This window comes from Molothrus ater, chromosome 5 (assembly GCF_012460135.2).
Source record: "Molothrus ater isolate BHLD 08-10-18 breed brown headed cowbird chromosome 5, BPBGC_Mater_1.1, whole genome shotgun sequence".
Lineage (NCBI taxonomy): Eukaryota > Metazoa > Chordata > Aves > Passeriformes > Icteridae > Molothrus > Molothrus ater.
Window position 1 is genome coordinate 46,103,053 of NC_050482.2, and position 16,967 is coordinate 46,120,019.

A 16,967-nucleotide genomic window follows, 5' to 3' on the forward strand; every position below is an offset into this window, starting at 1 on the left:
TAGAGATGACATTACCTTGCCAGAATAATTTGAAATAACTTTTAGGAATATGAATATTAAATTTGTTTTTTAATGCCAGAGAGCTGGCTGGGGAACCAGAAAAGCTGAGGGAAGATGCCCTTTCCCACCAGTGCCTCAGGACATTCTCCCGCTTGGTGCTCTCCTCACAGTGCTTTTAAATGTGCTTATCTAGATGATAATTTACAAGAATAATAAAACTGTGCTGGAAATAAAGTAAGAACTGTTCTTTTTAGGAAGACAAGAAGACTCAAAGTTCTGATCATTCCAGTGTCCTATGGGAATAAAGGAAAAACCACGAAGGATAACTTAAATCATAGAATCATTTAGGTTGGAAAAGACCTTGAAGCTAATTGAGATCCACCATAAACCTAACACTGTCAGGTCCCACTAAACCATATCTTTAAGTGTGACATCACACCTACATGTCTTTGAAATATCTCTAAGGATGGTGACTCAACCCTGGTGACTTCTGTGGGCAGCCTGTGCCAGTGCTTGACTACTCTTTCTTTTCTGTGAGGAATCTTTTCCTAATATTCAATATGAGCCTTGAGGCCATTTCCTCTTATCCTATTGTTTGTTACTTGGGAGGAGAGACTGACCTCCACCTTGCCACAGCCTCCTTTCAGGTAGGTGTAGAGTGAAAATGTCTCCTCTGAGCCTCCTTTTCTCCAGGCTGAGCACCCCCAGCTCCCTCAGCCACCCTTCACAGGATGTGTGCTCCAGACCCTTCACCAACTTTGCTGCCCTTTTGGGATACGCTCCAGTGCCTCAACCTCCTTCTTGTAGTGAGGGATCCAAACAGAAGATATTACCTCTAGCACCAAACCTATTCCTACCCCTCCAGGACCCATGCTTGATTTCCCAACAGTTAAATCCAAAGTAGCACCAAATATGAACAAAGGGATTCCTTGAAGCAAAATGGGTACGGCTTTCATGTCAAATTCAGTGGCTGAAACTATTTAAGAAGCTGAAATGAAGAAGTTATCATTTCTGTAGCCCTTGATATTTTTTTATTGCATATTAGGCAAAACTTTAATTTAAATTTCTTGTTCTATCTACAACTGAGGCATCCAGAGCCTCCAAACCAAGGGTACGCTGAATTATTTTTATGATTCTGAGTCTGTTTCTTTCCCTTGTTTTTCAAATGTCTGGATTTTGACCTACTCAAGAGAAGAGTCCTGTTCCTGAGTTAGTGGCTTTGACCTTTATGCATTCTTTTATGAAAAACTTTCTGGATAAGATTTTCTTTGCTAACAACTGAAAAAGTGAGACCTTTGAAATCAATTTCAGACAGCAGGACTGCTGGTTGGAGCTAAGTATCTCATTCTGACAGACTGCACAATGCTTCAAACCAATTTCTTGTCCATTTCTGAAAGATTCCCTCCAAATGAAAAAAAACCAGTAATAGTAAATACCTTTCTAAGCTACAGATTTTCTCAGTGAACATAATATCATTACATTGAGCTCCTACTGATTGGGAGGAATCAAATATGGCAGGATTAAAACAGTAACTCTTATAAGGCAAAACTGTTTTATTAACTTTGCTCTTGAACAATATAATTCAAACCTATCAGGTGGAAAAATATTTATGTCTATAGATTCCTATATCTATAGAAGTATTTATACAACCATTAAACAGCTTCTTGCAACTCATGGCAAAAGGAGGTGTTTTCCCAAGAAGTACAAGCCTTCAAAGTGAATATAATGTTAAGCTTTAAAGTTATAGGGACATAAGGGTTTCATTTATGTAAGTTTTACAGAAGTGTATTCCTGTTAACTTCAGTGCAGGTACTCCCCTTTTCATCAGTTTAAGCATGTTTGGAATCAAACCACAAACCTTTAATGACGTTTTAATGATCCACTTGGGGGAGCTAAAGGGTAATTTGTTTGCAAATTGATTGTGGCAAAACGGGATGCAAAATTACAGAAAACAGTAAGAGCAGAATCTTCTACTTTTTTCAACTCAGTGCTGATTGATGACCTATATTAGCTTCTGAGGCAAAGGGTCCCCAATTCTTATTAAAATTCCAGCAATTTAGAGAAACAAGAAACCCAGTTATAACTAGCATAGCAGCAGACATCCGTAATGCATCAATCATATCCTGACTGCAATTATGTAGCTACAAGATACATTAAATGAGACAAAACACACAAGGCAGAGTTTGGCCATTACACTACATTTTTTTCTGCCAGTTAACATCAACTGTGGCAGCAAGAAAAGAAATTCTAATGTTCCATGGTTTTGTCTTCCAGCTAACATGAATTAACTCCTTTTATGCTTTTCTTTCTTTTGTTTAGATGCTGGTCTCAGGCACAGACACCTGTGCCTTGTGCAGAAGTTACTGTGCTGCAGCAGGGCTTTTCACCATAGTTATGTTCTTTATTTCTCCAGCCTGGGACACAGTGGGAACTGTTTCCTAGCATACAACTACAGCAGCTGCTTTATCTTATGCTTGATTGACTGTGGTTACTGGTAGCCCTTGGAGTGCTCCTCGGACTCCAGCCCTAATCAGAGGCAGAGATGCAGCATCTCCTACACCTGAAGGAAGAGCAGAGCCTTTTGTCTGTGAAGAATCAATAACACATGATATCAGGCTTCTCTCCATGTAGAGGTTGCCCTAAAAGTTAATATAAACTGACATTACAGTTGATTTCAGAAGTCACAGCAAAGCTACAATCCTCAATCTTTTATAAGAGAAAACAACTCACTTTCAGACACATAACTCACATGAAAATTCCTCTGGCAGAGCTGTACTGTCAACGTCTTCACTGTAACATTAGAAACTTCACTATAACAGCACAAACTTCCTCTCATTCCAAATTACCCTGCAGAGCAGTCCACATTAAAGTTTATGGTTGCCCATATGTGGGCATCTAATTAAACTGAGTCATGTAAATGAAGTTTCAAGCAAAATTGATGACTAAATAAAAAACGATGTTTTTTTAGAATAACTTACTAACAATAAGGTTTCCTTATTTTATGTTTAATTCAGCTGGAGCTGTGTTCTTTGTAGCTGCAAACTCCCAAAACATATTTTTAAATGTCATTCTGCCTCCTGAAGGCAAACACAATCATGCTGATTGAATACCATGCTAAAGACAATGGCAAACTAAATGGAAGCAAAGGGTACAGCCAACCCAGGTACAGGCATGAAAGGTGTAGTCATTAAGAGCTACAAGATATATTAAATGATACATTGATGATCGTACTTGTGGTGCAAATTGCTTTTCTGTGTTCTCCTTGATGTACAAGGACAAGTACTATGTAATGTATTTGGGAGGAACTACTGCTATAAATTAATCAACTTACATTAATTAATTCAATCTCCCATATTTTTTTCACAAGGTCCATCGATGTATAGCCATTAATTAGAAAGGATTTGGTATAGTCACCCAGTTCAATGGAATCCAGCCATTCAGCTACAGAGGAGGGGTTGTAACCGTCGTGACCGATCTGCTTCATCTGAAAAACAAGGATGAGCAACAATTACTGGTGATACCCATTAAACACCTTTCCAAACAGGAGTTACACATGCTGTTTTCTTTGGGTCACTTATCTTCTTCTCTGATCAACAGTCTTTTAATGGTTAGTAGAACATGAAACAATTTTGTGTTTAAGCAGCAATAGAACTTAGTTTTTGATGCATCTTTTTCTTATGGAATCTTGCCTTTTACACCAGAGTATACCAAGACTGTAGCTGGAGTTAAATTCTTTCTAAACATCAGAGAATCCATAAGTGGGGGAAGGCAAAAGGCTAAAAGAGATATTAATATCCTTACTGCCCAAAAATGTTGCATTTTCACCTCAGATTTCATAGAAGGGGAAGAAATTAGACTGAGAAATGGTTCTTTTGGTATCATACTGAAATGAAATATATGGTCTTGGTTGCATTATTTCTAAATTATCTTTCCTACCATGTAGTAAACCCCATAGATTTAGGAAAAGCACCATGGAGGATATGAACAATAGGAATGCTGAAACAGCAAAAGAAAATTCCTGTTTTCTTGTCCTCCACCCCTTAACCTACCTCTGTAACCCTATAAGGCAATGTCATGTTAACCCCTTACCCATTGGTCAAGCTTGGATCCTTTCCAACCCTATAAAAGAAGCATACTGTACCCCATTAGTTGAGAAAGAAGAAGAGCAGAGACCCTTCACGGACCTCCCCAAATAAAGCCATCTTCGTGGAACAGCCTGCGCCTTCTCCTTCTCCTCTCTCTCCGTCTGCTGCAGCCTCAAGCCCAGGGCACCACTACCTAGCAAGCAGAGCTGAAATCCTGAGAGCTTGCAATCACTATAGAGCTGATAATCACCATGCTTGCTAGATGGTAGCCCTGCGGTCTTGGCATGAGCGAGCGAGCTTCGGGCACCCGGTCCCTACCCAGGGACTGAGCTCCTGAGCCCTAGTGCTCTGCATTATGATAAGGCCAAATAAGAGGCTTTATTAAAGTGGCAGCCCAACTACTTCGGATTTGGACCCCCCCAGAGGCGATATCCGTCGGTTGAGCAACGAAGCCCCCCTGGGGTTTTCTGTGATTGCCTGTTTGGGAAGCCGCTCCTTCTGTGAAGGGACTTTTCGTTTTAGAAAATCCTTTCCCCAGGAGGGTCAGTTCGACACTCAAAACTTACATCTGAACGACAGAAAGTTCCGAGGAGAACTGACGCAGCAGACCCCTTCCACAGATCTTGGACCCCAGGAATTGTAAGTATTAGCTAATATTGCGCGCATAACTTTGGGGCTCTAAAACTTTTTTTCGTTTTCTTTTCTCTTTTTTTTTTCACGTTTTTTCTGCTGGAAGGGCTAACCATTAACATGGGTAAAATTTTTAGTACTTTAAAACTAAGTAAAACCGAGAGAGAGATATATTCAACTATTTTAGAAATCTTATCTGCTAACAACTTCTCCTTTTCTAAAGGCAAGCTCTCAAAAACTAATCTTAAAAAATTTGTAACTTGGATTATTTCGCAATACCCTGATACTGATAAGAAAGCAGTCATTGAAAATTCGTTTTGGGATATGATCGGGAACACAATATATATCTCCCAAACAAACCAGGATTTCTCTGTAACTAACTATTTGCCTTTATTCCATATAATAACTAAAACCGTTGAAAGATTTAACAGAGAAAAAATCTTGCAGGGCTTAACAGATACTTCCTCTTCAAATAGTAAGATTGATAAGGACTCAGAGGAATGTCACTTGCATATCTCACACCACCCCTTCATTTCTAAAGTCCCTCTCGCCTCCGTTACTCCTAAAGCAGAGGTTACGCTGCCCACCCCAGTTCCCCCCGCCACATCCTCCACTCCTGCAGGACCTGCGCTGCCCAACTCCGCGAATCCTATCTTATCTGTAACTCCACACATCCCCCCTACCCCTGGCTCGGCTTCCTCCTTGCTTCCGGTCCCGGGGGTCCCTTTTCCTGCCTCTGCCGCCCCCTCCACCCCTGCGTCGGCTCTTCCCCCCGCTGCTGTGTACCCCCCCACCCCTGCGCTGATGTCCCCCACCATCCCTCCCGCCGCCGCGCCCGCCGCCCCCGCTCCCCCCGCCCCAGCTCCGACCGGCCCGGCCCCTCCCGCGGGCTCCCCGAGCCACACCCTCACCGCTCCCGAGGCCTTGTCCATCCCCGCCCCCTCCCCCTGCTCCCTGCCTGCCACAGCAGGGACACCTCACACAAGCACAGTCCCAGACACCCCCCACGGTGCTGTCCCCCCCACCCGGTCCTGTGCGTGCTGTGCTGCCATCCCAGCTCCAGTGGCACCTCCCCCCAGCCAGGTCATGCCATGTCTCCCCCCCCAGCCATTGAAACCTTTGAAAAACGCTTCTAAACGAAAAAAGCGCAAGTCACGGATAGCAACCCTCCCTCAGTCCTCCTCAGAGGACCAGAGCTCTTGCAGTGAATCTGATTCTGATACGATCCACACGGATCCATGGGCTCGTATTAAAGTAGAAGCGACAAAGGCTGGAGACTGGGAGCTGGCACAGAAGATTAATGCTTTCCCAGTAGAATATAAGCAAGGACGGAATGGTGGTGAGTCCGCTATAAAGACGTGGAAAGCTAACTCCAATAAGGAACTAGTGCAATTAAGAAATATAGCCAAAGAACATGGGCGAAGCTCACATATTTTTAGAAATTTCTTAGAAGCCATGTTCTCAGCACATGTCTTACTTCCCCACGATGTAAAAAATATTTCACACTGCCTCCTGTCCCCAGCAGAATATTTGTTATGGGACAGGCATTGGAAAAGACATTTAAAAACGCTATCAGATTCATATTCTGCGGATGCTAATAAGACGAATTTTACAGTAGCCCAACTAGCTGGTGAAGGTGACTTACAGAAACCAGCAGACCAATTGGAAACCTTGAATAAAGAGGCACTGCAGGACATCGCTCTTGCAGCAAAAACCTCTTTACTTCTTGTGCCTGATGAGTCAATGCCAACAATGCATTTTTCTGCTATTAAACAAGGGACTGATGAAAGTTTTATCAAATTTGTGGACAGACTTAGAGATGCTATGGAGAAACAGATCGAGAGCACAGAGGCAAAGAAGGAACTCTTATGTAAACTTGCCTTGTGTAACTCTAATGAAAAATGCAAAGCCATTTTGAGGTCTCTACCCATGGATACAGACCCCACCATAGAGCAAATGCTGGAATGCTGTACACGTCACACGTCCACGGACGATACAGTGGCCCAAGCAGTTGCTAAAGGTATTGCTGAAGGAGTTTCTGGTGCATATGCAGTAATAGCTTCTAAAGACCAAGCTAAATGCTATCACTGTGGAGATCTTGGACATTATATAAAGGACTGCCCAGAGAGATCACACCCCCGATACCACCGTAACAATTACCAAAGACCCCAGAATCAGCAGCGCTACCAGCAGCATTCGGGAAACTTCTTGCGCCGCCCGGTCGAGCCCCGGGCGCTGACAACAAATCAAAGGCCACCCAGACCCAACCCCGCACCAGCCCAGGATGTTCCGGACCACAAGAAGAGGATCCAACCCACGGGGCAACCCAGATGGGAACCCGCCGTCAACTGGTAACTGCTTTGTCCATTGACTTTAATAATGAGAATGTTCACCGTGTTCCCACAGGCAAATATGGGCCAAAAGGTGGTCCTTCGCATATTTTAATTATAGGTGACTCTCTTAATAGCCCAAAGGAGATCTTCGTTGTTCCAGAAGTGCTGACAGTGCAGCCAGGACAAGAGATTCTCGTCCAGGTATGCTGCATAGACTCACCATTTTTTCTTTCAAAGGGAACTCCAATAGCACAAGCCTTTTTACTCCCAAAGGATCACAGGGAACAGATTCCTCTCAACCCTACAGCTATGTGGGCACAAGTTGTGGGACCATCCAAGCCTACCATCGAGTGCGGCCTCACCTGCAAAGGCGAGAAGACCCACCTACCAGGGATGCTGGACACTGGTGCTGATGTGACCTTCATTGCCCGCTCAGAATGGCCAGCACACTGGGATCTACAACCTGTTGCAGGCATGATTTCAGGGATTGGTGGAGCCACAGTGTCCATGAGAAGCAAGAACAACATCCTTGTGGAAGGGCCTGAAGGCAAGCTGGCAACCATTCGTCCATTTGTGGTAAGGGCCCCCATCACCCTTTGGGGCAGAGATGTTCTATCCCAGTGGGGAGCTTCCCTACATATTCCCACTCAGGATTTCTAATTGGGGTCACTGAAGTAAGCGCGCTGCCAGAAACACCTCGTCTCACCTGGAAAAGTCACAAGCCACTCTGGATTGAACAGTGGCCCCTCAATAAAGTCAAACTGCGCGCCCTAAACACCCTCGTGGAAGAACAGCTCGCAAAAGGCCACATAGTGGAGTCCAACAGCCCTTGGAACTCTCCAGTCTTCGTTCTACCAAAGCCTGGGACAAACAGGTGGAGGCTCCTCCACGACCTTCGCAGAATCAACGAGGCCATCGAGGACATGGGCCCCCTCCAGCCTGGCCTGCCCTCCCCATCGATGCTGCCTAGAGACTGGATACTTGCTATCATAGACATTAAGGACTGTTTCTTCAGCATTCCTCTGCACCCTGAGGATGCTCCACGGTTTGCTTTTTCCGTTCCCTCTCTTAACAAGGAGGCCCCGCTCAAAAGATATCATTGGCGTTATCTTCCTCAAGGACTAAAAAACAGCCCCACTATTTGCCAGTGGTACGTGGCTCACATCCTGTCTCCCATTCGGAAATCATTCCCCAATGCTATCATCCATCACTACATGGATGACGTCCTGGTGTGTGCTTCAGACAAAGCTTACTTGGACAATACAGTTAAAAAGACTATTGAAACCATAGAAAAGGCAGGAATGGAGATTCGCGAGGATAAAATCCAGTACACCAAGCCATGGACTTACCTTGGAGTCCAGATCTGGGAAAGGACCATCGTACCTCAGCAGCTCACCATAAATGACGACCCAAAAACCCTCAGGGACTTACACAGCCTGTGCGGATCCATCAACTGGGTACGTCCACTGCTAGGAATTACAACAGAAGACCTTGCTCCCTTGTTCAACCTTCTTTGCGGACCTAAGGACCTGGACTCTCCCTGCACTCTCACAGAAGAAGCCAGAGGTGCCATCACTAAAGTCCAGGAAGCCCTGTCTTCATGCAAAGCCCATCGCTTCGAGCCCAGTCTGCCTTTCAAGTTCATCATCCTGGGAAAAGCACCTCGATTCCATGGACTGATATTCCAATGGGACTCACAGCTTCGAGACCCTTTGTTGATACTGGAATGGATCTTTACAAATAGCCAGCCCACAAAGACACTTACCACCTACCAGGAGGTCATAGCACATTTAATAAAAAAGGCAAGGACTCGCCTTCGATCTCTTTCAGGTTGTGAGTTCGAATGCATATACTTACCAATAACTCTTACAGACTTTGAGGATTTGATCCAGACCAATGAAAGCCTCCAGTTTGCCCTGGATAGCTACACGGGCCAAATTTCAGTTAAGATCCCAAAACACAAACTTTTTAACCCTGATGTAACCTTCCATTTGATTCCAAAACAAATCCAAAGTAGAAAACCTCTCAAGGCTCTAACCCTCTTTACAGATGGCTCAGGGTCTTCCCACAAGTCGGTGGTTACATGGAGAGACCCCCAAACACAAGATTGGCACTCTGACATACAAATAGTGGAGGGATCTCCACAGATCGCAGAATTAGCAGCCATTGTCAGAGCCTTTGAAAAGTTTGAAAATGAGCCTTTCAATCTGGTTACAGATTCAGCTTATGTCGCTGGGATAGCGATGAGAGCAGAACATGCTCTTCTCAAAGAGGTCTCTAATCCAAAGTTGTACCAACTGCTCTCTAAATTAATATACCTAATCTCCCACAGAAAGCAACCTTATCATATAATGCATGTGAGGTCACACACAGACCTCCCAGGTTTTGTTGCAGAAGGCAACAGAAAAGCGGATGCATTAGCAATGGCAGCAGAAACTGCTAATGTTCCTAACATCTTTGCCCAGGCAAAGTTGTCACACGCGTTTTTTCATCAAAATATACCTGCCCTTATGAGAATGTTTAAGCTCTCAAAGGATCAGGCAAAGGCTATCGTGGCTACGTGTCCGAACTGTCAGAACTATCAGATACCATCCATGGGGATGGGAGTCAATCCCCGAGGTCTGAATAGCTGCCAGCTGTGGCAGACAGATGTAACTCACTTCGCACCTTTTGGAAGATCAAAATACGTGCATGTATCGGTCGACACGTTTTCAGGAGCAGTATTTGCATCATCACATGCAGGAGAAAATACCATGCACACAATAAAACACTTTCTCCTCGCTTTTGCCGCCCTGGGTGTACCAAAAGAGATTAAAACAGATAATGGACCAGCCTACACTTCCTGCAAGTTAAAGGAGTTCTTCAGTGAATGGGGAATAGCACACAAGACCGGCATACCTGTAAACCCCACAGGACAATCCATCGTGGAAAGGACACATCAAACCCTCAAAAGAGTCCTTGATCAACAGAACAGAGACATGAGAATCACATCTCCAGTGGAAAGACTTTGCAAGGCTCTCTACGTCATCAACTTCCTGAACTGTACAGCATCAGAGCCTGACCCACCAATACTTCGCCACTTTGCAAATACCACCCAAGCAAAGCTCACTGAGAAACCACCTGTGCTCGTGAAGGACCCTGAAACACACCAAATTTCTGGGCCTCACCAGTTGATTACCTGGGGTAGAGGATATGCGTGCGTGCTACTACCATCCGGTCCGAGGTGGTACCCCAGAAAAAACATAAAGCCATACCTAGGCACTGAGAACACTACTCCTGCAAACGGGGACAAGAACGCTCCTGAGGCAAACACAAGACCACCTCAAAACCAAACCAGCTCTGCCTGGAGACGAAGACGTCGCCGAATACCCACAAACACAAGAACAGACCACCCCATTACAAGACAGCAGACAAAACTGAAAAGCTAAACAACAGTCTGCTGCATCAGACCATAGATAGCCTTAACACAAAAGTGTTCTCTGAACTATATGTTGTTACACTGGGTTTTTTTTGTATTTAAAGAAAGAAAAAAGAAAAAAAAAAAAAAAAGAAACACCGTTATTCCCCATCCCTAATCTTTTAAAACCCCTTAACCCTCTACCCACTCCTCCTCCCATAGTGTAGCTTAGAAATTAAAAGAAAAAGGGGGGGAGGAGGGGAACAAGAAAAGAACAAGGCAGAAAACCCTCTCATCATAAAGATAACAAATTCTGCTTATATTCCCTATCAGAAGCCCTATTCCTGCCCAAAGATGAAAAATATCTCCGTTGCTGCTGTCCTCATTGCTGCCTGGATGTTCTTCACCGTACCGTGTGCCTTCGGCTGGATTAGCCCACAGCCTAGCCATAATGTTTGGGTAACCTTAGCAAAAACATTAAAACAGGACAACATGTGCTTGTCCATGGGAAGCATTGATAACCCACTTTCCACATGTCTAGTAGGAATTCCCTTTGTAGCAGATGACTGGCCTGTCTATAACTCAGAGATTCTCCGCACCACAGGTAAGAGACCCAATGTGGTTGATACTTGGGACGAGTGGACAAAAATTCTGCCAGATGCTCGAGAGGAACCCCAAGAATTAGATCTGTTGGGGTCCTCCAAGGCCACATACTGCGTCAAATTTTACTTTAGACGTCCAAAAAACAATTGGCCAGAAATTGACCAGAACAAAAACACATATCGAAAAGAGATATCACCAATTAACAAAGCCTATAACTCTCACGATTGGTGCAATTACACGGCTCGTGTGATTTCTGTGTCCTCTCTCCATCCCAAAGTATTACCCAAGGGAATGTTTCTCATCTGTGGTGACAGAGTATGGGCTGGGATCCCCTCCCGACTCCAGGGAGGTCCCTGTACCCTTGGAAAACTTTCTACCCTTACACCAAACATCACCCTGTTACATAATTGGAAAAAAGAAAGCGAATCAAAACGACAAAAAAGGTCCTATACTGAATTTGATGAAAATTGTGATCCTAAATTATACGATTGGATCAAACCAAAAAAGATTGCTGTCTCCCTGTTCTTACCCTGGGTAGCTGCAGCTAAAGCCCTTGGTGAAATCAATCACCTTGGGTGCTGGCTCAGTAAACAAGCTAACGCTACATCTGCAGCCTTGAGTGATCTCTTAAAGGAAGAAGAAACCACAAGACAGGCTTCGCTCCAAAATCGAGCAGCAATCGACTTCCTGCTGCTTGCCCATGGGCACGGCTGTGAAGACTTCAAAGGGATGTGCTGCTTCAACCTCTCTTCACGCTCGGAATCCATCCATGCGAACATCCAGAAACTGAAAGATCTCGTGAAGGACTTGAAAGTAGAAAGAATCCCAGACTGGGTCAATGAACTTTTTGGGCAATGGGGATTAACAGGATGGGCTGCATCCTTGATTAAGGGAATGTTGTTGATTCTCCTTGTAGTTGTTATTGTGTTAGCTATGTTCTCGTGCCTTGTTCACTGTTTCAAAAGAACTATAGCGAATGCCTTTTTTGTAAAACCAGAAAGTGGAGTTGTAGTAAACCCCATAGATTTAGGAAAAGCACCATGGAGGATATGAACAATAGGAATGCTGAAACAGCAAAAGAAAATTCCTGTTTTCTTGTCCTCCACCCCTTAACCTACCTCTGTAACCCTATAAGGCAATGTCATGTTAACCCCTTACCCATTGGTCAAGCTTGGATCCTTTCCAACCCTATAAAAGAAGCATACTGTACCCCATTAGTTGAGAAAGAAGAAGAGCAGAGACCCTTCACGGACCTCCCCAAATAAAGCCATCTTCGTGGAACAGCCTGCGCCTTCTCCTTCTCCTCTCTCTCTGTCTGCTGCAGCCTCAAGCCCAGGGCACCACTACCTAGCAAGCAGAGCTGAAATCCTGAGAGCTTGCAATCACTATAGAGCTGATAATCACCATGCTTGCTAGATGGTAGCCCTGCGGTCTTGGCATGAGCGAGCGAGCTTCGGGCACCCGGTCCCTACCCAGGGACTGAGCTCCTGAGCCCTAGTGCTCTGCATTATGATAAGGCCAAATAAGAGGCTTTATTACTACCAGGCTATATGTTATTTTCTAACAGCTGAACCTGCACTATATTTTTCCATCCCCAGGGAAGGTTTAAAAAAAAGTCTCTTTCCTCTACTTGCTCACATTTTTCATGGCATGGGAATTTAACATGTTTTATATTTCTCACCGTCTGCTAAGTTCCCTGAGATTGGACAACTGAATCAGATATTATTGGAATGGAATTGACAGCATACCATACACAGAAGTGCACCATTTACATCTATATAGAAACACAGCCACCTAATGTCATAAATCTTGTTTTCATAAAAAACTAAGAAATACCTCTGGCATCTAATTTTTCTGAATTTTGTTAAGCTGCCAGGAAGTAAAAGCTGCAATTTCTCTTTCACAAATGCCTCTCGGTGACACAAGTGAAGACTTTCAAGATAGTCATTAAAGCTATTAAAGATAAAACTTATAAAGCCTCTACCTGTGCAGTTTGTTACACCGCACTGTTATAATGAATTTTAAAGTAACCTACAATAGTGGCAAAAATAAAAGTAGAATGAGGTAGAAAAAGTTATGAAATAGCCTCAATTATCAACACTATTCTGCACATATTGTCTTTCTATGGAAATGTAACTATTGCTAGCTTGAAAATACACTGAACCGGTAAATTATCAAGAAGCTTTAGAGGGTTAGAAATCATGGGTTTTGTATAGGTTCTCCTGACTGTGCAGGGGTGACTGCAAATAGTAAAAGCCAGTCTCCCATTTTTGCCTACTAATATACATTCCTACTTTATGAGAAACAATGGAAGTGTGACAGAAACATAATGCTTTGAGCTTAAACTCTCATATTCACGTTGCAGTGTGCCTGCATCACTCCTCTCTGGCATACTGATTTTACAAAGGGTATGCTTAAATAGACACTTGTAAGGCAAGAACCTGATAAATGGAATAAGAAAAATCTAGTATAGAGAAGTCATGAAGACAGAGAACAGACCCACAGGGAACACTTGAGTTTCAGAAAATATAAGGTATTTTTGTTTTCTTTCACTAACAAAGAAAATTGATGCACCATCAAAACAATTTTCAACCTATTCAGATAGGGCATGTTATGCAAAATATTTCTTGTGTTTCTTACTATTTGATCTTTACATTTAATAGATTGTGATTTTAATTTTTTTTTTTTGGCATCCTGATTTGAGAAAACCCACGCAGTCTGGTCCATACTTCTGCTAACCCATCAGCCTCTATGAAAAGTAAATACAACATGGCAAGTTTCTAAATTCTCAATTCCCACTGGAGATCTCCATCAAAAGAATTGTTAAAATTGATATTCCTCTACTACAACAGAGTTGCAAAGGGCTGCAGGCAAGTAAACACAGGTGAACAATACAATAAACAAGAGAACAACTGAAATGGATGTGACAATTTCAGTGTTTGGATTTGGTGCCAATAGACAAAACTGTTATTGGGTCACTCAACAGCCCACATGAAAAAACACTGGTCTGTTGTAGGGCAGCAGCTGATTCTGCAAGCATTTTCCCTCTCCCAGATTTTTGTCTGCTAGTATTCAAGGCCATGCTGCAGGTAGTGCAGCTGCTTAGCCTTGGATCAGATCTGTGTGAGGAAGAGCAGTGGGAAGTTTGGCCAGGGCTTTAGCCAGACCCCACCTTTTGCAGGAGCTGCATCTGAACTCAGGTCCATGTCCTGACACTTACCTAAGCTATGCTGTAAGTATGTCTGTGCCCAGCCACATTTGTTCCTCCTCAAACACTGACTGACCCTCCAAGGTGACCTTGCCCTGTCCCTATCCCTGTGAGTGTCCTGTTGATTTGCCCTGGGATGTGGCTGCTCACAGTCACTGCCACTGTCCCTGCCCTACTCACCTCTGAGCTCCCAGCCCACCTGCCCTGGCAGGACAGTTGCTACTATCACCAAACATTAATCTCGGAACTAGAATATTTACTATTGTTTTCAGCACAAAACCATTATTTTGCTTTGTCATGAACAAAGAACTACTCTTTTATCTAAAACAGGCTTTCTAAAATTAAAATTATTAAAATTTCAGTATCTGTCCTCTTGTCTCTTTCTGTTTTTTAATAATACCAACTTTATTAACTGTCATTCATAGTTACCTGAATGTTTTCCTTTCAAACAATTACTGACAGACATATTGGTTATCTAGATGTGACAGTATCATTAATAGTATCTGCTTTTCATATAAAATGTTATTGAGTTTTTAAATAAAACCACTTTGAAATATCTGTCTGTAAGTGCTGCCCTTTTACTTTTCCAGAGATTCAGTTTAGTTGCATCTTACCCCAATCTTCATTAACAGGTCATGACTCTTAGACTGTATCTTTTCTTCTATGCTGAACTATTATCTTGGACTCCTCTCACAGATAATTTAAACCCCGTAGGCTTCCTTGTTGATTGATGTTTCTTGAAAGAAAAATTCCCTCCTACCTACTGAGTATATTTCCATGGATATTTCAATCATTTTGAACCAGCTACAACACAAGCACCAGTGATGTCAAGCATCCAAGTAAGTTGCACACTGTTTGATTCAGATCAATGTAAAATCTCTGAGCTGCAAGTCATGACAGTGTTTCAAATATTAACTGCTCATAAATAGGGGCACTATTGTTCTTCCACAGACACTACTACCAGTTCACTCAGCTGTTTAGAGAGCAATACCAATGTCAGCTCTTTCACTGCAGAAGATTTTCATGTGCTGACTGTGGAAAAGGCTAGGAATTGAAGCCCAAAGGATTTAGAGAAAAAATATTTAAGAAAATATGATTCAAAAAAGTATGGAGGAAGATACAAAACATATGAAATTTCTCTCTTAGGTCCTAATGACATATCATCAGTATCACTTCCTTTGAAATGAATAGAAAGCAAAAGCCAGAAAGAGTTCTTTCTCATAATAACATAGCAATGTCAAGTAGTATACTAATGGTTTGAGAAACCCCTCTCAAGAGACTGTCTGCATAACAGACTTTTAAAAAACATATATCACTGCTATGTTGATAGAGCATTTTACATTAGGATAAAAGGCACTTGAGTTTTTTGTCTCTGAAAGGTGGCCAAATAAACACAAACAGGGCTTCAAAGTAATCACATATGCACTAGAAAAATCAAGGTAAATTCAGTAGCATGGTCTGTTACCAGTTTTCTCTGATCATCACAGACAGATAGAGAATTAATACTATGTTCTCCAAAGGCAGTATCACTATCCAGTGGAGCTTAGTATCACTATCCAAAAGCTTTTTATGTGTTGTACAAGGAGGATGAGATTACTTGACTTTCACTGCATTTTAAATGGTGGCTATGATTACTGTGAATTTATGCTTGTGTTCGTTTGGAAGAAAGATCTTTTTAGCAAGCATATATGCAAGCAAGCAATGCTTTCTTTTACACTGCTGGCCCATTCAAGAGCTTTAAGGAGCATTTTTGGGAACTTACATGAAACTATCAGCTACCTAGCTAAGAAATTTTAGGTGGTTGTAATAGGGGATATAGCAGTTCTTTCTTGTTTCCTGTCTTTGTCAGCTATCTGTTATATATCATGTACTTCACAAATGTGGTCAGTTGGAGTCCTATTGTTGGAAGAGGAGATCATTCCTCCTCTAGAGCACCGAAAGAAAAGGCTCAGAAGAGTGACACTTCTGAAGCCCAGAGAGCCTGGCTGGAACAGGGGCACCACACGGAGCTGGTTCCTGCAGTGCCTGGGCAGAAATTGAGCCTGCAGTCAGGGGCAGAGGAGCAGCTTTCACAGGGGATGGGCACAAATGATGAAGGACCTGAGAGGACTTTGCATGTGCTGCTGGTAGAAAGGCACTGAGTGAAACAGGGTCTGCCTGCAGAGAGACAGCAGGTTAGGAAGAACTGTATATAAACTTTTTGGGTTTCTATTCCATCTAGCCTGTCACATATTTTAAAAGTTAACTATTCAAGCTTGTGTTCTATTAATGTTAGACTTTTCTTTCCACTAATCAAAAGCCTTCTGTCTTCTTGTGGAGCTTGTTAGAAAAAGACAGTACAGGCACATTCACTTCACAGCAGTGCTTGATTCAGGATCTTGCCTCAATGCAAGGTCCAGAATACCCCTGAGTTCAATGTTTCCTACCTAAGATTGTCAGAATTGCAGTAGCTATCCATTCTACGGTTTTTTCAGTTGGAATCTGTCTTCCAAATTTAAAGGAAAATAGATGCACACCTGGGGGATTTTGTGTTTGTTTTTTTCTTTTTTCTGGAGAAATGTAAACCATTCCAATCCAGAAGAATGAAGAAACTTCCCAGTTCTTCATCAGATACAATATGTGGGACAAAGGAATAACAGTTGTCATTCAGTGATAATGTATGCAACAGTTTGGACATATCCATTGCATAAAATGTAATCTTAAGAAGATCT

The 16,967-nt window shown here is 42.9% G+C and overlaps 1 protein-coding gene across 1 annotated transcript in view; it reads right to left on the reverse strand.

The window, feature by feature from the left end:
• ANKS1B (ankyrin repeat and sterile alpha motif domain containing 1B) overlaps positions 1 to 16,967 on the reverse strand; it is a 417,422-nt gene that overhangs the window by 149,439 nt on the left and 251,016 nt on the right. The window contains 1 exon segment of the mRNA XM_036400345.2: positions 3,332 to 3,484. Coding sequence (XP_036256238.1) covers positions 3,332 to 3,484 — 153 coding nt within the window.